Below are 22,695 nucleotides of genomic sequence, written 5' to 3' on the forward strand. Positions count from 1 at the left end.
TGTTTTTCCATCTGCGCCTCTAGTTGTTTTTCTATCTTTTCTTCCAGTTGCTTTTCTAACTGCACTCCCATGGCTTGTATTGCCTCAGTCATCCTCTTCTCCATCGCTTCCATGGCGGCTTGGAGCTCTTTCTTCTCCTTTGTTGACATCCTTGGAGATGATGTAGAACCTGTCCTCAATCTGGCAACTGGAGCTATTGCTGGGTCTGAGCCGGCTCTCGGTCTTGTACTTCTGGTCTCTGTTTTGGCGTTTCTGCTGTACTTCTTAGTTTTATTAGCTAATAGTCATATTAGAGTTCATTAATGCAGATGAGCAGTTTCTGGCTATTTTCGCTCTTCTGAGGCCCTCCCAAAGTCTTATAAAAGCGTTTTTAATTAAAGTCCTCCTCAAAATGTCGGGCGCAACTTCTCTATGGTATTTCTGGGTAGAGTAGGTCAGTTTTAGTTCAACCGGATCCGTTTGTGCGCATGTACTCACATCCGGTCCGGTTCTTTCCTGGTTCCGATCGTCTTCCTGTTAACTTCCTGTCGTCCTTAGCCTCTCTAGGCACTCCGCTTGCTACTTATGCCGTTCGGAACCCTTTTTGCAGCACACCAACCCGCTCCTCCCGCGATACTCTTCGTCAGTTTCGGTTTTAAGTTGTGCCTTTATCTCGTGTCTCACCACAGGAATGATCAACAATAATCGTTTTTTCGCTTTAAAAACATTCAATCAAGTCACTTTTTTTCCGGAATCGGATTTCTGGGATTGTCAATTCATTCTGCGCCCACCAGCTCGGTTCAGATCAGTCTGTATCTTATTTCAAGTAAGCGGCACGATTTTGTTATCTAGCGCGATCAGAATCGGGTTTAGCATTGCATCTTTTCACTCACGCATAGTCCCCTTTCGCAAAGAAGTCGGCTGATGACGAATTTATGTTGATTACTCAACTCGAACAGCTTCTGAAGTGATGCTTGGCGTTCGCCCTCTTCGCGGGAGGAGATCAAAGCCTGATACGAGCTTCTTTAAAAGCTCGATCACGCCAATCTACACTCCCTCTTGGGCACAGCTGCCTGCTTGGCGCCCCCCCTCTCTGGGGAGCGCTGCTTTGGGCTGAAACCAGCCCAAACTGTCAAAAGAAGCTGTCGACCACCCCACACAATCGCGGAGATGCGTTAATGCGCCATCTTAGCTCGACCGGAAGCTCAAGATCAAATCCTTCTTGAGCTAAACATCTTGTGTTATTCAGTAGTATCCACTCTCTTATCCAGCTAAGTGCTACTGCTTGATAATACAACCTCCAGATCGGTATACATAATCCACCTCTTTCTTATCCTGTAATACCTTCCATTTTATCCTAGACCTTTTAGGTGCCCAAATAAATTGTCTAGTTATTTTGTCTAGCTCCTCAAAATATTGTACTCTGGCTGCGGTCACACGCAACATTAGCTGCGCAAGAGATACGGAAGACAAGCGGAGTTTCCGGTCGCGATCTCACCAGCACATCTGGGAAGCGTAGCGCTTCCGTGGCACAACTGAGGCTTCCTGCCGAAAAAGCGCAGCAAAAAACTAGTACCTTGGAGGTACTAGTTTCCAGAAACTGCGGGGCAAGGGCGGGCGTCTGATCGCGTTTCCGGTGGCATCCGGTGCCCGCCCATGTCCCCTTGCGGAAAAGGGGTTTTTTTCCCCCAAGTCTCCGTGGATGCGCACACGCACCCAACGGAGCATGCGCATTCATAGTGTACACAAAAAAAGAAAACCAGTTCGCCGCGCCGTGCGCTTCTTCATTGCGCGCAGGCGTGTGTTGTGATCGGCACCTCTCCCTACCCACGGAAGCTCCACAGTACCTCCACAGAACCTCCACAGTAGGTCTGATCGCTTTACTGCATGTTAGTTTGCCCCGGGGCAAACAGCCACACTTCTCCTCTGCAGTTTCCTGCCCGTGTGACAGGGGCCTCTTTTAACTATCAGTATATTCTGTGCAAGAAACAAAAACCTTGGCAATATATTCATTTTTAAGGTTGCAATCCTTCCCATCATTGAAATATGTAGATCTTTCCATTTAGTCAAATCTTTTCTAACTTCTTCTAACAACTTGTTATAATTATCCTCCATTAGCGTGCTACATTTATTCGATATAGTTATACCCAAATACTTAACTTTCTTCACAATCTCCATCTTAGTTATATTTTGTATCTCAGACAAAGTTGTAGGTGGACAATTCTTAGCCAACAATTTAGTTTTCCTAGTATTCATCTTAAGGCTAGTCACTTGACCATACCCTCTGATCTCACATAGTAATTTTGGGATGGACTCTATTGGATTTTCTATTATAAACAAAAGATCATCCGCAAACACCTGTAGTTTGTATTCTTCACCTAGTATTTTCAATCCTTGAATTGATCTATTATATCTCACTAAGTCATTCAGCGTTTCCAATGCATATATAAATAACAGAGGAGACAGTGGGCAACCTTGTCTTACAACTTTTTGTATTTTAATGACCTTCATCATTTCTGCATTTACTATAATCTGTGCATATTGGTTTCTATAAATTGCTTTAATCATTTCCAAAAACCTCTCTCCAGGGTCCCATGTTTGAAGTTTTTTTATCAAGAATTCCCAAGATAAGTTATCAAATGCCTTCTCGGCATCCAAACACATTAAGACCGTTTGTTTCTCGGGATGTTGTTCATAATATTCTAAGACATTAATCAAATCCTCTCCGTATTTCTCTAGAAAATTCTCAGCCTTAAATATCAAGTCGATTTTATGTCTTTTGCCTTCCAAATGAAACAGTATTCCTTTGGAAATCAACCATCTATAGATGACTCCACTTTTTAAACAGATTTGTTAAGATTCGGTAGCCCTGCCTTTTTTCCCTTGCTCTCCAAGGGATCTCTTTTAATAGTCTAATTTACTCTTCCTTGTATTGTCACTTTGCAATCATTTGATGCTTTGAGGATTTTTTCCTTCATTTCTCTTTTGTAAAACTTTATATGAACTTCACGGGGCAATTTATGTCTTTTCACATAGGCTGTCTATATATTGATTCAATTTCTGCTATAACTTCTTCTTTAGAGCCTATTTGTAATTGTTCTCCTAAGTTCTGGGCAACTACCCCTTCAAAATTTTCTCCACACTTTCTGGAATATTTTGGCACCTAATTATTAAAGCTGCCTTGTCCATCTCTAAATTAATCAGTGTTTCTTCTATTTGTTCATTTTTACTTTTCAGTACTTGTACTTCAAAATCTAAATCACTTACTTTCCCTTTTATTTTCTCATTATTGACTTTCATTTGTGATATTTCTTGTTTGTTCTCTATCAGTTGCTTTTTAATTTCTTCAGTCTCCAATTTAATTTGCTCAGTTATATTCTGTATTGGTTCTATTTCCTTCTTAATAAGCGCAGGTAAAACTTCCTCAATTGTTGCTCTCACCGTCTGAGCTACTGCCTGTGGCATACTTTCCTGAATTAGCATTTTTAAATCTTTCATGGTCATCTGGGAGATATTCATATTACCTGTTTTCAATTGACTCATGCCTCCCACTTGCCCTGGTGATGTCACAGAACTTTTCCTACTCCCTGAGGCCATTATTTCTATCTTTTCCCAAATCTTGAAAAAATTAAATAGTATTTCTTTCAATGCTTATATCTACTCAAGAATCAATCCTTCTTTCCTTTCCTCCCTTGTTCTATTACACAAAGTTCTGCTATTATTATTTACCCTTTCCTAGGTATATAAACTCAGTAATCACAGCACCCTTATCCACAATTTCAAAAAAGGGTAAGTAGTTTAAATACTACCACTTAACCATTTTTCTTCGACCTCTTTGGTTAGTTCAGCTTTAATGTTTCTTTCAAATCCTTCTTTCTCCGAGTTACTGCTCTTTCAAATCCTGGGTCCTTGACTCCGTTGCAGCCCTCTGTTGTAGTTCTTTCAATTGTCTTCCTTCTGCCCTTCTTCCTGGTTCCTTCACTGCCCTTCTTCAGCATCACTACATCTGTGTCTCTCTCCTGGTCTTGCCTCTGTGTTGCCACATCACCAACTCATCCCTGGTCCTCCAATCGGCTCCATCAATGGCGTCGTCTCCGCGTTCCTCCGATTTGGCCAGACAAACCAACCAAGAAACAACAAAAGAGAAAAGAAAAACTAAGTGCAAACTTGACTAAATGCTGTTTACCTTTCCTATTTGCCTTCTCTAAATTTATGCCCTCTTCCCCGCTTTCACTTTCTTTCTTTTCTGCAGCCGCTTATGGGAAGTCCCTTACTCTTTTTCTACTCTCCTTTTCTTAGGGCATTTTTCACCTCTCACTCTCTCTCTCCTATTACTTCTACAACACCCCCTTGAGAAACCAACTGCGGTAAGGATATATATATTTACATTATACTTAACTTCGGTAAATCTCCTCTTGTTGAGTCTTTCCTGGACTCTGCTCAGTTCTTGGACCCCTCTTCTGCTCGGTGTGACTTGTGTCTCATCAGGGCTCCGAAAACTTCCTGCCTCAGGACACCACTGAAATTCAGCTGAAGGGGGATGCCACCCCCTCTCCACCTATCAGCAAAAAAGTCCCTTGCCAGAACCCTCTCTCTGGGAGGGTGCTGGGCGTTGAAAAAGCCTGTTAGAAAGTAAATGGACGGGCTGGAGCAGGGAGCAAGCTCACCACACGTTCGCCATTGCTGAGCCTGGAACTGGATCTATCGTAAGGGTTGATTTCAAAATGTCAATTGGCAGAGCTCTAAATAAAAAAAGAAATTTTGGAAAAATAAAAGTTTTTAATTGTATTGATACTATCTGGCCAGGATAAGTTTTTGTGTGTGCCATGACTCCAATTTAATTTTTGTTTCTTTAATTAATTTATGATGATTTTCTTTTTTGCAAATCTTCTAGATTCATGGATATAAGTACTTTAAGGTGTCTTCATGAAGTAGTGATCATATGGTAAGAAAATTTGGCTTGAACTGATTCCATTTGTATGGGGGGAAGATTAACTGGAAACATTTCAGATTTTGCTTGATTGACTCTAAGCCCTGAGGTGACACTGAAATTTTCAAGAATTTCCTGCAGGGGTTTGAATGATAGTTCTGGTTTGGTTAAATAAAGGACCAAATCGTCTGCGAAAAGCCCAATCTTATGAAGACTATTTTTAATTGGTATGCATTTTAACGTTAGTTCATTGAATGAAAGGGAACAGAAAGGAAGCAGGCAAAGGGGGAAAACCGATGTTGAAACTGACCAGACTGTTTTGAAACTGACAAACAGCTGCAAAGCCCCATTTTCCATATTGCGGCGCACGAGGGGATTCTCTGCTGTGTTATCAGCCACTGTGAAAAATGGGAAAGAGTCACATGATCTCATAATATGGGGAAACATGTTGAGTGTGCAGAATGCACGGTAGAACCCACTGACACTGGCATTGCAAGCTGTGATAATTGGCAAATGTGTGTGTGTGTGTGTGCACATGCTCCTATACAAAATTGGCTGCAAGTCCACCACAGTTTGCACAGGGCTACAATTTGTATGGGGAAGGAGTCCTCTGGCAGAAGCTCTGGGGAGCTTTTTTAGTTTTGTCCCACTAAATTAAAAAGTTGGATGATAGATGTTTTTGGTTCTTCTAAAATAAATACAAGATCATCTGCAAATTCTTGTAGTTTATATTCTTCTCCCTTAACTTTAAGACCTTTTATCTGTATGTTTTTTCTTACTATATCATTCAGTATCTCCAGAGTAAAAATAAATAGTAGTGGGGACAGTGGACACCCTTGTCTAGTTCCTTTTTGTATTTCAATATTCTGTGAAAGGTCCCCATTTACCATAACCTCTGCATATTGTTTAATGTAAATTGCTCTAACCATTAAAAAAAAAAAACCTTCTCCACATTGCCAGGTTGATAGTTGTTCTAACATAAAGGACCAGCTAAGGTTGTCAAAGGCTTTATCTGTGTCTAGAAAAACCAACGCCATTTGTTTTTCTGGGTGTGCTTCAAAATACTCAAGTACATTCAAAATAGTTCTTACATTATTCCTAATTTGTCTTTTAGGTAAAAATCCTGCTTGGTCTTGGTGAATTATTTGTAAAAGAACTTTCTTCAGTCTGGTAAGCCAAAATAGATGCATATATTTTATAATCCACGTTCAACAATGAGATTGGTCTATAATTTCTAATTTCTTTCTCATCTGTGTCTGGTTTATGAATTAGGGTAATCAATGCTTGGTTCCATGTCTCTGGTATTTTCTTCTGTCCAATGATGTTCTGTATTGTATATTTCAATGGTAATGTTATTTGATCTTCAAAAGTTTGGTAGAATTCTGCTGGGAGCCCATCTGGGCCTGGGGTTTTCCTTTTCTCTTGGTTTTTAATTGCTTCAGTTAATTCGGCAAAATAAATTGGTTCATTTAATGTTTTTCTTTGGTCCACTGTAAATTCTTTACTACTATGTTTCTTTAAGAATTCTTTAATCTGTTCTTGGTTGGCTTCTCTCTTCTGATATAGATTCTTGTAAAAGCTCTCAATAATATTTTTTAGCTCTTTAGGAATTTTTCTTCTTCTCCCATTTCATTTATTTATTTATTTATTTATTTATTTATTACTTTGACCCCGCCCTCCCCACCGAGGCAGGCTTAGGGCGACTAACACAAGGAAATTTCTCAGTATCTTTATATGTTTCTTTTCTGATTCTTTTCTTAATTTGTATGCTAACCATCTTGTTAAATTTGGCCAGTTTGCCAGTGGGGGAAGCCCCGCTCTCAAGCCCCGCCCCCAAGGGCGACCACCCCCTCCTGTGTGATTTAAAGGGATTCAGCTGATCTGCAGGGAGCATGTGGCCCACTGATCAGCTGGAGGGCCCTTTAAACCTTTCAGGAGGGAGGGAGGGAGACTGTTGCCAGCCGCACGCTGCTGCCTGGTTTGCAGCAAGTGGGCTGGTGGTGCACACATCTGAACCCCAAGCAGTGAATCTGTAATGTACTCAGCCATGACCACGTGCACGACCGTTGGGCCATGCGGTCATGCCTAGCAGCTGAGCTTCGCTCCCCTGAGAACAATAGCCGAGCGGATCCTAGCCCGCACCAATCAGAGGGCCAGGTCCGCGGCTGAGAGCCTATGGGACTCTCGGCCACTGTAAATAGCCTATAGAGCAATAGAGGGTGTGTTTAGGTGGTGGGTTTTCTGGGCATATATACCGGCCTGCGAGCCGGCAGTCTTTGTCTTGTTCTATCCCAATAAAAGTAGTTTGCTGAAATCACTCAACGTTTCTCAGTACTTTTCAGAATCACTGCTGGGGAATCAACCCTGTAAGACACAACCCAATTTGAGAAACACACGACACAGTAAATTTGGCCAGTTTGCCAGTGGGGGAAGCCCCGCTCTCAAGCCCCGCCCCCAAGGGCGACCACCCCCTCCTGTGTGATTTAAAGGGATTCAGCTGATCTGCAGGGAGCATGTGGCCCACTGATCAGCTGGAGGGCCCTTTAAACCTTTCAGGAGGGAGGGAGGGAGACTGTTGCCAGCCGCACGCTGCTGCCTGGTTTGCAGCAAGTGGGCTGGTGGTGCACACATCTGAACCCCAAGCAGTGAATCTGTAATGTACTCAGCCATGACCACGTGCACGACCGTTGGGCCATGCGGTCATGCCTAGCAGCTGAGCTTCGCTCCCCTGAGAACAATAGCCGAGCGGATCCTAGCCCGCACCAATCATAGACTGCAAAATTCTAAAAGTATCTTTATAGCTGATATGGTTTACAAGGTGCCATTGTTCTTCGTTTAGCCAGAGACATGCACAGTTATAGCTGGCCTACCAAGGCCATAAGCCTCAGCAAAAATAGCAAGTTAACATTTTGTTCTTTCAGCATTTTACCTTCTCAGCATGCATCCAGACAACAGTCACAAATGAACCAAAGTTAATACCTGAATACATTCATGATGTTAGAAGCATAAATGGCACTTAACATATGCACCATAGAAGTGCTAAGTGCACCCACCAAGTCAAACCTGTTAGTCAGTGGCAGAGTATAAAGTGTTTCATAAACTGTGCATACAACAACCCCACACACCATGGCACCCCTCCATACTCACTAAAAGACTCTTTTAAAAAATTTAAATATTTTATTTAATCGTACGATATTACCACCTTTCAATAGAACAGAGTACAATCATTCAAGTATACAGAATTGAAATATAAAAGACTCTTTAAAAGGTCTTTTTGCAAGTGGAGCATATGGTGTTTCCCAGCATAGGGATTCAGCCATGAGGGGAAAGGTATAGCTGTCAAATTGCTGTCTGTCAGGAAACTGCAAAAGGCATGAATGCCCTGCCAGGAAAACAAGGTGGATTTTAAATGTGAAATTTTATAAGATTTTGGGGTGTTGTGTATTGGAGCAGATTGGTTGTACCTTAAGATCTTTCTTTTCATTCCAGCCTACATTTTCATGTCAATATTACTAGAGCTGTCTAGAAAGTGGAATTCTTCCTACCCCATTCTTCAGTGGTTTGGCAAAAGATGTTTTATTTGCTCAGATTAGGCAATAATTCAACTAAGTATGGGCAGAGCTAAACCAGAGGACTTTTTGCATACTTGGGCTCCAAGTATGCCAAAGATCTCGGTAGATTAGCATCACAGCACAAAAAATATCTATGAGATATATTTGTGATATCTGCTGCTCAATTAATTCTGTGATTTATTTGCGTTATCCAAAGCACACAGGATGCAATACCATTCATTTACAGCTATGTCCCCAAGCATTTCCCCTCTGTTCTAATCAAAGTGATTACAACATACATTGTACCTATGTATTCTTTACAACACCTCTCCCGCCTTCTGACTAGGATAAAAGGATTCAGATCTGCATTTCTGCTGTATTGTGTCTCAGGGAGCTTTGATTTTCAAAAGCTTATACCCTGAAATTCTTGTTGGTCTTCAGGGTACTACTGGACTCCAGTCTCACTGTTCTACTACAGACCAACACAGTTGCCCTCTGAAGCTATAGAACAAAGTTTGACTCCAGTGGCACCTTTAACACCAACAAAGTTTTATTAAAGGTGCCACTGGACTCAAACTTTGTTCTGCTGCTTCAGACCAACACGGCTACCCCACCTGAATCTACTGCCTCTGAAGCCATGTCACTGATTCTGTATCCCTTTTAAGGATGCTGGCCTGGAATTCCCATGGGTACAAGGAAGAGGGATGATTTTCGCCAGTGCTTTCCTCCAACAGCAGCTTCAAACACCCTCTGAAATTAGAGACCTGGGGGATGGGGACATCTCCCTCTCTTGTGTCCCTGGAAATTTTAGGTGAAATCCAAGCCTTTATGTATAGGTTTCCAAATTGTTCTGATAGGATAATGGCATACTGTAGTGATTCGAGTGCTGAACATGGATCTGGGAGAAGCAGATTCAAACTGTTATGATCCAGCTTATTGGGTGACCTTTGGCCAGTCACAATCCCTCAGCCTAACCTACCTCACAGGGCTGTGAAGATAAAATGAGGACAGGTGAACCGTATATGGTGTCTTGCGCTCTTTGGAGAAAGAGTAGGTGGGATAGAAATGTATGAAATATTTTTTATTTTTTTTTGTCCTTGAACCCTAATCCATACTGCATGTGCGTTATTTGGAACGTTCTTGCTTTAAAGGTAAATATATAGTAGTTTAGACACTTTTCACAAAGAGATGGCCCATTATAGTTCCATAATGCCCTGTCAAACTCGTACCGATCGAGCCTAAACACATTTATTTACTCAGAAGTAAACCCGACTGAGTTTGATTTGTCTGCAACAGTACAGAAGCCACGATCCTTCTCTGTACAGCATCAAGCTTAGCTCGTCACAGGAACTCAACTGCAGGGGGCGGGATATAAATTAAGTGGCAGCTCAGTTCTACTCCTCAGCCGCTCTGTCTAAAAGCCCGGCGGTTCCCCCTACCTGACCTCCTCTATACCGTCATCCTTCGCGGCCATGTCATCTGCGCGTGGCACTCCCGGCAGCTCCTCCTCTCTCCCGCCCCATGATGCTTCGCGCCTCAAGCGGAAGAGGCGCAAAATGGCGGCAGAGCGGCAGATGTCTGGTAGTGGCGGAGGCAGCGGCGCCCGCGGAGGAGGTAGCTGTGGGGCCGCGGGCCCGGCGGCCGCCCACGAGGAGAACAAGGAGAATGAGAAGCCGAAGGCAGATGGCCTCGGTGATAGCCTGGGCCTGGAGAGTATCCTGACGGCGTGGTGGGGGTGGGTCTGTTAATGGGGACGTGTCACTTTAGGTTCTGCCAGGCTGCGGTTGAGCCCTCTGCGCTGCACGTAGTCTTGGGTATGGGAAAGCCTTTGATTGCTTCCCGCCCGATGTGCCTCTCTGCAGTTACTCCTCCTCGAGCGTAGGGCTGTGGCTGCTGGGGAAGGGGTCATTGGCCGACTCCCAAGGGGAGTTACGTAGCGTTAATATTTTGTTCTCCATGAAGTTTTACAGGAGAGAAACCTATCACTCAGGCTTATGGTCCAGCAGCATATGGCATGTTTAAGAGGCGGCTCTTCCAAAGGTGACCGAGCCCATTGCGTGAAACATTGTTTTAGAAATCTATTCTGTGAAAGTAGCCCAAGGCAAGTTCACACGGGAAATCATACACACTTGTCTATGCATGAAATAATTAGCAAATAATGTGAAACCTGTGTGCAGTTTTCAGGAAGGATGTGAGATCAGGTGATGAGGGTTTTTGAATTGTGAAGATTTTGAATTGCTACAGACTTTCCATTGGAATCTGCCCCATATGTGACCTACTTAAATATTTAAGTACATATTTAAATATTGACTTCCCAAAGCAGGTGTGATTGTGACTTTTTGGACCAATAGCAATAGTGGATTTTTGAGTGTGAATTAGTGGACTTTACCTTCTGGAAAGTGTGCTGAGAAATGCATAAATTAATATGAAGTTGATGCTTTGATATGGAAAGAAATACATCCCTAGTGTATGAACACTGATGGGTGCCATTAGGCTACTTGTCACTTCAGAGTGATGAAAGGGGGATTTGAGGACAGATTTTGACAGAAGAGACAATAAGGAATATGGGTTGTGGAAAGGCATGCCAGGTATAAGTCCAAAGTGGAAGTGTCCAAAGGGAAGGTGTTTAAAGGAGAAGAAGATTTTGGTAAACTGAGGAAGGAGTGTAGGTTGGGATATGTTTAGGGCAGCAGCATAAGACTGTACAAAGCTTAAAGGTACGGCCAGGTTTTGTGCTGGGTATAGAAGGGGATTGGTATCCAATATAGGGATGGGAGAATGGACATCAAATTTTGAGTGATTTGAACTGTGACTACTAGAAGTTCAATGCAGTGGCAGGGGTATTAAATTGATCTCATCCTAGATGCAGCCACAGGATTTAACATTAATATCCTATAAAATAAGGCATGTTAGTTCGTTGAAACTATTGCTAACCATTAAATGTAAACATGGCTAGTAAACACTTTTCTACAACTTTTGGGTTTAGTGTTTGGTACTGTGTATTTCAATAGTATGTATTAGAGATTTATTATGGGAATTTTTTAAATATTAAAAGGTTGTTAAAATGAAGAAATGAAAATACATAATTAATTTCCCCAATGACAGGATGTTGACAATGAGGTCCTTGGAATCACTGTTGGAACCTGTGCTATTTTTAACTTGTAAATTGGAGTTACGAGCAAGATAGTCTAAACCAGGTTTGCTGTTGATTCCAAAGTGCTAAGGGTGATTGAAGAACTCCAGAACTTTCTTACCCAACATGTTGATTGGGTAACAAAATGGGAAACTTGATTCAGCATAATTGTAAAGTGATGCACATTGGGGCAACATGCAAGGGCCATGCAAGTATCTTGTCAAAAACTAGTGAATAACAGCTGAATTAGTTTCCACAAATACATTGTATACAAATTCTTAATGCATTGGATGCTATTTAGTATTGGCATTTTGTAGTTAGCGTCAAATATGCACTCCAAATAGGAGCTTGAGCTGAAGTTGGGAGCGTTACATTATACACACCTGCATATACCCTGGTAAGAAAAGTTATGTGCTTCATGAAGCATGTTTATCTGGAAATGCTTGTAAATAAGAGGATGAAATTCAGTCTGCCTTAATGATATAGTGCTCATATTCTTGACACTGACATTAAAGTACAGGTTCTAAAAGTGTTGTAAATGAGAATGAAATGCCCTTTTCTGTTCCAGAAGGTATTATCCTATAGTGAACATTTTATATTTCCTTTTTTACCAATGTAAAATAAGGTTTTTGTTTACCATATTTTAATTATGTTGATTAATGCTTAATAATGTTACTCTTGATTTATCTTACATATTTGTAGAATTGAGTGTATCCAATTTAAAAATAAGAGAAAATGTAATCAGATTTTGAGCTCTCAAGAGATTTTTTAAAACTATGTACATTTTAACAGAGGATTTCAGTGAATGAAGGTTTTCCACAGATGGCTTTGGATGTGCTCAGTAAACAGTATCTTAGTTGTAGACTTTTCATACTGTGCACATATGAACATAAGAGAAATACTGCTGGACCAGCATAAGAGAAATACTACTGGACCAGATCAGTAGTCTGCTTGTTTCACACTGTTGCCTTGGAGGACTAACAAATAGGATATAGAAGCCCAGACCTTCCCCCATGGTTGCTGCTTAGCACTGGTGTTGAGAGATTTACTGTCTCTGGATGTGGAAATTCCCTTTAGGCACCAGGGCTAGAAGCCATTGATGAGCCTTTAAAGTCATCTATGTTGTGACCATCTCTGCATCTACTGGCACTGAATTTCAGAATGGAATAACTTATTGGGTGAAGAGAGATTTCTTTTTGCCTTAAGTCTGTTGCTCATCAACTTTACTGGGTGCCCTGGAGTTTGTGGGAGAAAACGTTCTTTCTATACACTTTTTGCATCCTGTGTCTAATTTATCATGCTCTCTCTAGTTATCTTTTCTATGAACTGAAAGTCCCGGCCTCTTTGGCCTTTCCTCATCATCTTTATCAGTAACTTCTAGAGTAATTTCAGCAGACATGCTTCAGAGGATCGAGTGTACTGAATTTGTATTTTTCAAACTTCTTCCTTCAGGAAATCCTTACCACATGAACTCATTTGCCATCTAATGCTTACACAATTCAGAAGATTCTGGACTAGGGATGGGCATAAACCAGGAAAATGGAGGTTCATCCCGGTTTGTGGTACATGACATCGCACAAAGTGGTTCGGACCTCCCCTGGAGGTCGTAAAACCCATTTAAAGGAAATATTCCATTTAGATGTGTTTTGGCAGTGGGCGCTGCACAGGAGTGGAGTCCAAGTGACAAATTCACCCATGCATTCCACTTCTGCATGGCACTCACTGTTAAAACCCATTTGAAGTGCAAGCAGCGAATTCTCGGGGGGAAGGGAGCGAAAGGCTTTGCTGAACTGGTACACGCCAGTTCAGTGATGCCTTTTCCTCCTCCTCCCCCCCCCCGGCAGAAGCTGAAGCGGCTCTTGAAAGTGAGCTCAGAAGGTATTTAAATGCTTTCTGACTGTTCGCTCGCATTGCACTGTGGTGGTGGCACAACTCACGCAAGCCAACTCAGAAGGCATTTAAATGTAATGCCTTCTGAGCTCACCTGTGTAGCACCTCCACAAACCTTACAAACTGAACGAACCGCTGCAAAAACCATGGTGGTTCATGAACAGCACAGTTGCATGAATTGTGGTTCATGAATGCATGTACTTGCCCAGTTCGTCATGAAATTGTTCGTGCCCATCCCTATTCTTAGATCATGTCTTGACGAGTTTATTTGGCTTTAGGAGCTGGACTGATTTTTCAGTCTCTATTAGTATGTTAATTACCATATTTTCAAATGATTGTTACCACAAAACCTAGTACTAGGCTCTTCACAGTTCCTCATGATTTGATTTTATTTTTTGAATTTTTTATTAGTTTATATACAGAAAGGGGGGAAGAGGAAAGGAAGGAAGAAAAATACAGAAATATTTAATAATTCCAATTTAGTATTCTGCATGCATATCTTCTCATTACAATTTCACAACTACTTCATCTATCATTATTCTTCACTTGATCTTATTTTCTTAATACTTAAGTTTTAACCAGTCATAGAACACCCTCCAGGGTGCCATAAATTCTTCTTCCATTTTTCTTTTTAATTTATTTGTCAACTTGTCCATTTCAGCACATTCTATAATCTTCAATATCAACTCATGTAACATTGGAATCTTCAATGTCCTCTATATCATTGCAAATAAAATTCTGGCAGCTGTTATAACATGTAAAATAAAATATCTGTGATTCTTATCTAACTCATCTGGTAAACAATTTAACAAAAATATCTCTGGCTTAAGAGGTATTGTGATATTCAAGATTAACTGTAAGAAAGTGTGCACTTCAATCCAGAATTTATGAACCTTTTTACACGTCCACCACATATAATAGTACGACCCAATATGGTTATTACATTTCCAACACCTATTACTCAAGTTTTTATACATATTAGCCAATCTATCTGGGGTTAGATGCCATCTATAGAGCATTTTGTATAAGTTTTCTTTCAACAAAACAGATCTAGTCAGCTTAATATTCACTTTTTATATTTTATACCACTGTGACAGATTGATGTTAGAACCCACATTTTGCATCCATCTAACCATACTTTAACTACTTTGTCCTGCATTTTCAGTTGCATCAGCATACCATGCATTTTCTTAAGTTTCTCTCTTGAAGTACATAATAATTTTTCAAATGCACATTGTTCTGAAGAGAATCCATCTGTCTGTTTATCCTTACTTTATCTAGATTCCACTTGCATTCTAGTCCACCAATCTCAGTTCCTCATAATTTTATTAAAGCTATGACAGAAATGATATATGTAAATAAATATAGGGATAGCCCTGGTTGTCATCACTGCAACAAAAAGCTGAATTCCTAACCCTAGCCTTTCTCCCCTATTTTTGATAATTTCATTATTGGAGCCGTTATCGAAAGCAGTGGATTAAGAAATGAATTCATCATCACCACCACCACCACCACCGAATGGTGTTAACGTTAGCATAAACAAGCAGTGTTAGGAGCTTCATGCAGATGGGTTTTTTTGGTGATGCAACAGAAAATACTCTGATGTGAAATGATAAAAGCTTCTCATTGCAATATAGTACAATAAAATCATTGCTAAGCACTACAGTGATGTTTCATAATGGCCTGCCATTTGGGATTTGTCAAGGTCTGGTTTAAATTGTATACTTAGAGCATGTAGGGCACTTGTTCAAGCCTGTTAGCCGTAATCATTGTGAACTGAGAATGACCAAGAACCCAACCAGAATTTCTTGGAGTTACATACTGGCAGGGAAGATCAGTAGCACTTAAGGAAGTTTGTCCACAATTATTAATCACACAGTTGAGAAAATCTTATTCCAGGGTACCTTTGGGTGATTCCCCAGGGCACAGTTTGAAAATAACCGTTTTAAAGGAATAAATAAAATTAGTGTATACAGTTGTATTGACTCACCACAGATTTCTGCTTAAATGAGTTCAGAGTAAAGAGATAAACAGCCATAGACGTTTGCAAAATTACCTCATTTTATTTGTTTCTATCTGTTCGTTCAAATCTTGTTCATTTTTTTAACCCAAGGCCAAACATACTACAAATGCTTGTCAGACTTTAAAGGTTTAAATTGGTCTGAGAAAAGGGGAAATGTCTGCCATCTAACCAGTTTTTGCTGTAGCCACTTGCAAAAGGTTTTGGTAAACTCCCTTCTCTCAGCATGACAAGTTCATTGAAGTATTGAACAAATCCATGTACATATCGTTACAATGTTTATAACTTTCCTCTTTAATGAACTGTGTAGTTTCCCTAACCAGTTATTCAGTACTTCAGATTGTTAAAGAATCACAGCAGCAGCATGGATTACGGCATGGTGATTTCCAGCGATACAGGTTAGTATGCCCTGGTCAATGTATACAAGCTAATTGCTAGACAATAATGGTTGCCGGTTCTTTCAGCAGTCATACAAGAAACATCTGCATCTGTGATGGCTGTTGCATTCTAGTATAAGGAAGTTCTTTAATTTTTTTTGTGGGAGGGTCTTTGCTTCGTTGTCTTTGAGCATATCTCATACTTAATGGTGTTCTTAGATTCTTAAATGGTTTTTTGGTGGTGGTAGAAAGTGCCATCAAATCATAGCTGACTTCTAGTGACCCAATGTGTCAGACTCTTGAACAAACGTACTCTCAGCAACACTCTTTGGATAGTGATTTGTTTATTGAGAGATGGGAATGTATCAAGGTAAAACCATCTGCATCAGAACTAACTCTTTTGATGCCAGTTCTGGAATTATACATGATTCAAACAAGCCCCCCCCCCAGTAACCCATCCAATCAATCCATCCACTCAGTCCGCCTAAACCTAGCATACTCTGTTAGCCCTCCTTCCCCCATCTGCGAACCTACAGTTATCTATGACAGGCCGGCTAGCAGAGACAGGTATTCAAGGTCATTTCACATACTTCCCAGTCCGGAGGCCTCTTAAGAAAACAGTTACAAAGCAGCTAAGCGAGGCAGGTTCCCACACATGCACTCTCACCATCTCCCCCCCCCCCCCCGCCCAGATACACAAATCATGTACAGGCCATGAAGATGGAATCCACGTAACCATGGCAAACGAGGCTCCGAGTTTGACACCAAGGGGTTTTCAAGGCAAGAGATGTTCAGAGGTGGTTTGTCATTGCTTGCTACTGCATTATCGTCCAACTTATTTTACTAACTATAGATGTTTTATGCCTGGAACCAATTTTCTTTTTTTGTTTAGGTTTGACATTGGAAGACGTTGCATTCTTTGTATGAGCAATCACTCTTTGTGGTTTTTGTTTCCACCAGGGGTTACTGCTCCCGCAGACTGAGGCGGCTCAGAAAAACTCTTAACTTCAAGATGGGAAATAGGCACAAGTTCACAGGGAAGAAAGTAACAGAAGAGCTTTTATCTGATAACAGGTATAGGAAGCACTGATAGCTATGCTGAGCATGATGTGCACATCTAGTGAGACCAAGAGTACATTCATAAATCCAGAGCAGAAAGCCCAGCCGAGGTGAAAGGGAATGGTGCTATGTGCTTTTTAACACAGCTGCTCTAGGATGCATGCTCACCCATTCTGAGGGGCCCCATTACCCTTCCAGGTGGTGCTGCAGAGGAGGAGTACTAAGTATGTGAAACTGATGCATGGCTGGGGGAAGGCAGATTCCCCCCCTTTTTGGCAGACTAATGTCTAGGGCTGGCTCTGCTAATTATTACAAAAGCGCTTTTCTGCAGATTTCTGTTCTTCTTAAATTCAGTTTTTTTGGAAAACTGTACATTCCATCTTCCAGACTTCTGGAAGTAACTTGGTTAGGCATATATAATTCCTCTTTTATCCTCTCAACAGCCATGTGAGGTAGGTTAGGCTGACAGGGTGGTGGCCCAAGATCACTCAGCAAGATTCCTGGGCTGGGACGGGGGGTGAATCTTAGGGCCCAGTTAGACATTACAAGAGGGGACCCGCAACAAAATGGTGTGTAATGTGTTGTGGTTTGTTTTATATCCCTATAAGGCCAAGGGATATGGAAGACATTAAGGGGGCATCACACAGCATCTCCCGCAGACTGCAGGGGGTGGGAATTACTGGGCACAGCAGTAAAATGTTCAAAGCGACCCTGTGCATCGGAGACCACTGCAGCTGGTATCACCACCCTGGCATTTAAAAGGTTAAGTGCGATAATAGTGGGAGGGGAAGGAAGGAGGCGGGCTTGCAGAAGTGGGGACACCCAAAAACATGCAAGGAGGTGCTATTCTCCCACCTTTGCTTCTTCCCCCTCCCCTCCTTTTTCTTTCTCTCCCCAACCCAATACCCCCTTCTTTCTCTTTCTCTCTGCCACCAAGGTAGGGTTGGCAGCTCCACGTTGGGAAACACCTGGAGATTTGGGGGGTGGGATTTGGAGAGGGGAGGGACCTCAGCAGGACATAAGGCCACAGAGTCCACCCTCCAAAGTAGCCATGTTCTCCAGGAGAACTCATCTTGGTTGTCTGGAGATCTCCAGGTGCCACCTGGACATTGGCAGCCCTATCCCAAGCCTAAATATTAACACACACACACATATACATTTTCTCTTCCTGACACATGCCTGCTGCTTCAGATATTCTGAAGAGCAGCAGCGTTGCTGCAGCTGGGGATAAAGTTGCTGCAGTTGCAGCAAAAGTCACCACCACAGTCTGAAAAGGCTGCTCACACCAACCCCCCTCCCCCCACCGTAGGGCTAGTTCCTATAGTGACTGCCCAGGCTTCTCCACCTCCTTCCTGCTCCTGCAAGGCATGGAAGGGCACAATTTGAACAGCTTCAAAGCAAAGCAGGCAGAGCAGGCAAGCCCGCTGAGTGTGTGAGGCGGGGAAGCAGGAGAGGGAGAGCAAAGGGCAACTTTATCAGGCAGCTTCTTGTCAGGAAGGCCAGGCAGGCAGGTGGCACAGGACTGGGGGATGCTTTTGCTCTGCAGTCCTGGAGTGCAGCTGGACCAAAGATGGGGTCTCAGAGCCTGTGGGCACTCTGAAATTGCAGGAGCCAGCCCCTCCTGTCCTCCCTCCAACCCAGATTCTCTCCCCCTCCTCCCTTGGGTCTGTGTTCCGCATTCCTTCCTTTCCCTGCTTCTGCTCCCCCCCCCCAAACTCCTGAGACGCCAGGTTTCTGTGGTATTGAGTACCGTGAAAGGGGGAGGGGAGGCTCCTTTTCCTCCACAGGAACACAATAAGCCTTGGAAGACTCTGCCTGAGTCGAGTCCACCCGCAGAGACGGTTTCTGAGGTGGCGGTTTGTGCTGCTGGGTAGTTGTAGCCGCCAGCGTTCTTTGCGGGGCGTGTGCAGCCACGCCATTTCTCTTGGGCTCCTGAGTGTTCTACTGGGGATCTGTCAGAGAACGCCGTTTAACTTTTGGGGGGGATTTAAATATCCCCTGTATACTTTTTTAAACATGTCAGATTTTTCTGCACAACTGGAGCGTGCTCCAAGTGTGCTGAAAGATCTCCTTGCCCCCTGCATGCCCCAGATTTGCGGGAATAGGTATCTGCACGCAGGGGGCACCTTCTCTATTAGATATATAGATGATTTTTCATGGGTTGGGTCTGGGTTCCCTGCCTGATTTTCAGATGGTCAGTCACATGTCACACTACTGGGAACTCATTTTCCAAGTGTGCAGGTCCCCAATTTGGGTTGGGCTTTAGCCTCCCCCCATACATTTTTTTCTGACCTGAAATGGCACAGGGGAGGGCTGTTTGTCCTTTGGGGGGGGGGGGTTTGCACATGTAGTGCCTCTATGGAGCAATAGCGGGTTTCAGGTTGGAAAAATGGTGTGGCAAGTGCCCCCCTGTGCTGTGGTCCTGATCCAAACCAGGGCCTCACATGATTGGGAAATGAGCTTACAGTAGCAAGACATGTGACTGATGGTTGGAAAGGCAGATCAGGGAACCCAGACTCAACCTGTGAAAAATCATGTTTAGTTTTGCCAGCCACTACACCACACAAACAGGGTAGAGGCCCACAAATTCAATGTGGGTGACAGTCCAAAACAGTGACTACAGTCATTCTTCATTCTCCTTAGGGGTACTTCTTCAAGATACCTTAATCTCCTCACTTTAGCTTTATAATACAATCGGTTGAATCTAATCATCATGAAATGACGAGGTTTGCAGAAGGGATCCTTGCTAACTTCACCTTCTCACCAATGTTCCCTCTAAGCTGTGGAGTCTTGTGAGCAAAAATTCTACTCTGTGAGCTACTGGCATTAAAGTTGTGAGCAAGCGATTTGGCTACTGTATAAAGTAGTTTGCTCTGGAGCCATCCTTCCTGAGCTAAGACAAAAATGTGTGAGCTGGAGTCTAAAAAACTGTGAGCTAGCTCACACTAACTCAGCTTAGAAGGAACACTGCTTCTCTCTACACACCCCTGTGCTCCCTGAAAGGCCCTCCTGAGGGTCAGGGAACCCTCAGGCATTGCATGGAGTGAAACATGAGACCTGCAAGAAAATAATTAGCAGAAATTTCCTCTCTCTCCTCTTGCACAAGATCTTCTGCAAATGGGACAAAAACATGCATAAAACCTGGTTGGATTTCTGCTAATCTTTCCTTGTTGCTGTCCCTCATGCTGCCTCACATGATGTTCCTTGAGTTCCACTGACCCTCAGCATTTTTTCAGAGGACTGCAGTAAGAAAGCTCCTTTTGCAAACTCCCTTGTTTTGTAGCTGATTGAGTCCAGCCCTAGTTTCCAGTGGGGAAATTGCAGCCTAAGCACAGTATCAGAAACTTTTTTTTAATGTCTAAAATACTCTTGGTATGCAAACAAGTGCAATGCAAGATTGCTGTCGTTCAAGATTGTTTAGATTTCCTTCAGGGCTTGAATAGTTTTGCTAATGTAAAGCCTTCAGGCATGATCTGTATTTGGGTCTTTGACAAGGAGTAGATAAATGCATTTGTTCTGATTTCAGTAATTCTTTAGTTCAATGGGGTTTACTGCTTGAATGATAGATATAATGTTATCTTATGCTACAGATACTTGCTTTTGATTCTTATGGATGCGGAGAGAGCTTGGAGCTATGCTATGCAGCTTAAGCAGGAAGCCAACACAGAACCCCGCAAACGATTCCACTTGTTATCTCGCCTGCGCAAAGCTGTAAAACATGCTGAGGAGCTGGAGCGCCTGTGTGAAAGCAACCGTGTGGATGCCAAGACCAAGCTGGAAGCTCAGGTTACTGCTGGCTGTCAGAACTGTTTTGTAGCAGAGGCAGAGAGAATATAAATTAACTCTTTTTGTCTTGAATAAATTAGTCTGAATTGTAAAATAACATGAAAACTCTTCAGGAGATTAGGTCAGGAATGTCAAGTATGCTTGTAGCTGACTTGTTAAGCCCTAGTTATAGAACATGCATGTTGCTTCACAGCAGTGGTTGAGCTAATGTTCATCTTCAGTCTTCTGTGCAGTTCCACATTGGGGCTGCACTTGCACAGGCCAGCCATCGGAGGCTCTCTTATAGCTATTCTAGCATCTTTTTAACACTCCTAGGAGAGCCCTGCAGAGCCTGTTAGAGGCCATTTTCCTGCCTAATGGTCATGTGCTCTGCAGGGAGGAGCCCCCTTCCCCTCAGTCCTTTCTTTGCTGCTGTGTTGTGAGGACATGGTCTCTTCAGCAGCTGAGTATCATACGTTTTTTCTCTGAAGTTTCTTTTCTTCTGGGCTTTCCTTGCTGGAGATATGTCACAGAAGGCCTTTTTTAAAAAAATTGCCCAATGTGGTACAAAAACAACTTGCTCAGATGATCACCTTCTCTGCTTGGGTGAGACCCGTAATACGGACATGTGCAAGATCTGCCTCCAGTTTACCCCAAAAGCCCTCTCAGATCAAGGCGCATGCTTGAAGACTACTTTATAGGAGAAGGCACTCTTGCTTCAATAGCCCGGCAGTGAAAACATCTGCCCCCGCAGAGCACAGCCAATCACCAGTTAGAACTGACCAACTTGTGCCGAGGAAAGGCACGAAGTCCAAACATAAGAAGAAACAAGGTCCAGTTCCAAGATGCTCTTGGAATCGAATGGCTCTTTGGTTCCAGTCAAGTCAGTGTTGGTTCCGATGGAACGGAAAGGAGTCTTCACACCACAAATGCCTTTTTCCTCATGTCTTCCCGGCTCATTCATTCTCCAAAGAGGAATTGGAACCTGGCCAGGGTGCATTGGCAGTACCAGCAGCTACCCATCCCATGGAACCATCCTCCCCGGCTCTGTGGCAGAGTTCTATGCTTCCACCCCCTTGGCAAGGCTACTCTTACCATTTTCCATCTCCTAGAACTCAGGAATGGGTGACTGGCAGTCGCGAAGAGCACCTCTAGTACCCCTCTTCACGGAATTGTGACGCTGTGGGTCTTCCAGTTTGGTACGCTCCTAAAATTTCTCCTCACTCCTTTACGGGGCATTTGGATTCCGAGGATGAACAGCCTTTGAGGGCTGACTCTCCTTCTGGTCGGGGCTCAGACTTACCATGAGACCCATGCCCTGATGATACTGTAGGGAACCCTGATCCAGTGTCGCCTTATGAAGCTCTGAAACTCTGTGCAGAGCAAATGATGCGAATGGCTAAATCATTAGAGATGGAGGTGTCCTTCAGCAATCCAAGACCTCGAGACAAGATTTCAGGCAAGTCACCAAATATAATTGCTTTCCCGATACTGGAGGGTATTGCTGACATCTCCAAGGCCCTTTGACAGAAGCCTGCCAGCCTGGCTGCCACATCCAAAAAAATAGCGAATTTATACAGACTGCAACAGGAAGGTCATTCCTATTTATTTTGCCACCCTCTGGCTTCAACCCCCATGGCTGAAGAGATGCAGGCAAAGCAGCATTCAGGTGTGCATTCTTCACCAGCTGATAGAGAGGGGCAGAAGACTGATACAGTAGAAAAGTCGACTAATCTACTGCTCTCAACCTGTGTATTGCCAACTACAGTGCAATTATGGGAGGATTCCAGTTGTTCCTCTGGGGAAAGATGGCTGCTTATGTAGAGCTTCTGCCTGAAGACAAGAAGGCTCTGGCTAAACTCCAAGTGGAAGCATTGTGCCTTTCCAAAAAACAGATTAATGGGGGCACACATTCCGCTGACTCCTCCTCCAGGGCCACGGCTTCAGCTCTCTTATTGAGAAGACATGCTTGGTTGCGCTCCACGGCTCTC

At 43.0% G+C, this 22,695-nt stretch overlaps 2 protein-coding genes across 3 annotated transcripts in view; one reads left to right on the plus strand and one right to left on the minus strand.

Moving 5' to 3' along the window:
* GALR2 (galanin receptor 2) overlaps positions 1-3,498 on the minus strand; it is a 26,817-nt gene extending 23,319 nt beyond the window's left edge. The window contains exon 1 of the mRNA XM_015414441.1: positions 3,101-3,498. Coding sequence (XP_015269927.1) covers positions 3,101-3,498 — 398 coding nt within the window. The remainder of the gene's footprint in view (positions 1-3,100) is intronic.
* A 6,500-nt stretch (positions 3,499-9,998) lies between these two features.
* SRP68 (signal recognition particle 68kDa) overlaps positions 9,999-22,695 on the plus strand; it is a 46,775-nt gene continuing 34,078 nt past the window's right edge. For both annotated transcript variants that reach the window (XM_015414489.1, XM_015414490.1), the window contains exons 1-4: positions 9,999-10,173; positions 15,835-15,901; positions 16,841-16,954; positions 20,530-20,725. In XM_015414489.1, the coding sequence (XP_015269975.1) occupies positions 10,017-10,173; positions 15,835-15,901; positions 16,841-16,954; positions 20,530-20,725 (534 nt within the window). In that variant the 5' untranslated portion in view covers positions 9,999-10,016. The remainder of the gene's footprint in view (positions 10,174-15,834; positions 15,902-16,840; positions 16,955-20,529; positions 20,726-22,695) is intronic.

This window comes from Gekko japonicus, unplaced genomic scaffold, assembly GCF_001447785.1.
Source record: "Gekko japonicus isolate JY-2015 unplaced genomic scaffold, Gekko_japonicus_V1.1 scaffold277, whole genome shotgun sequence".
NCBI classification, from domain to species: domain Eukaryota; kingdom Metazoa; phylum Chordata; class Lepidosauria; order Squamata; family Gekkonidae; genus Gekko; species Gekko japonicus.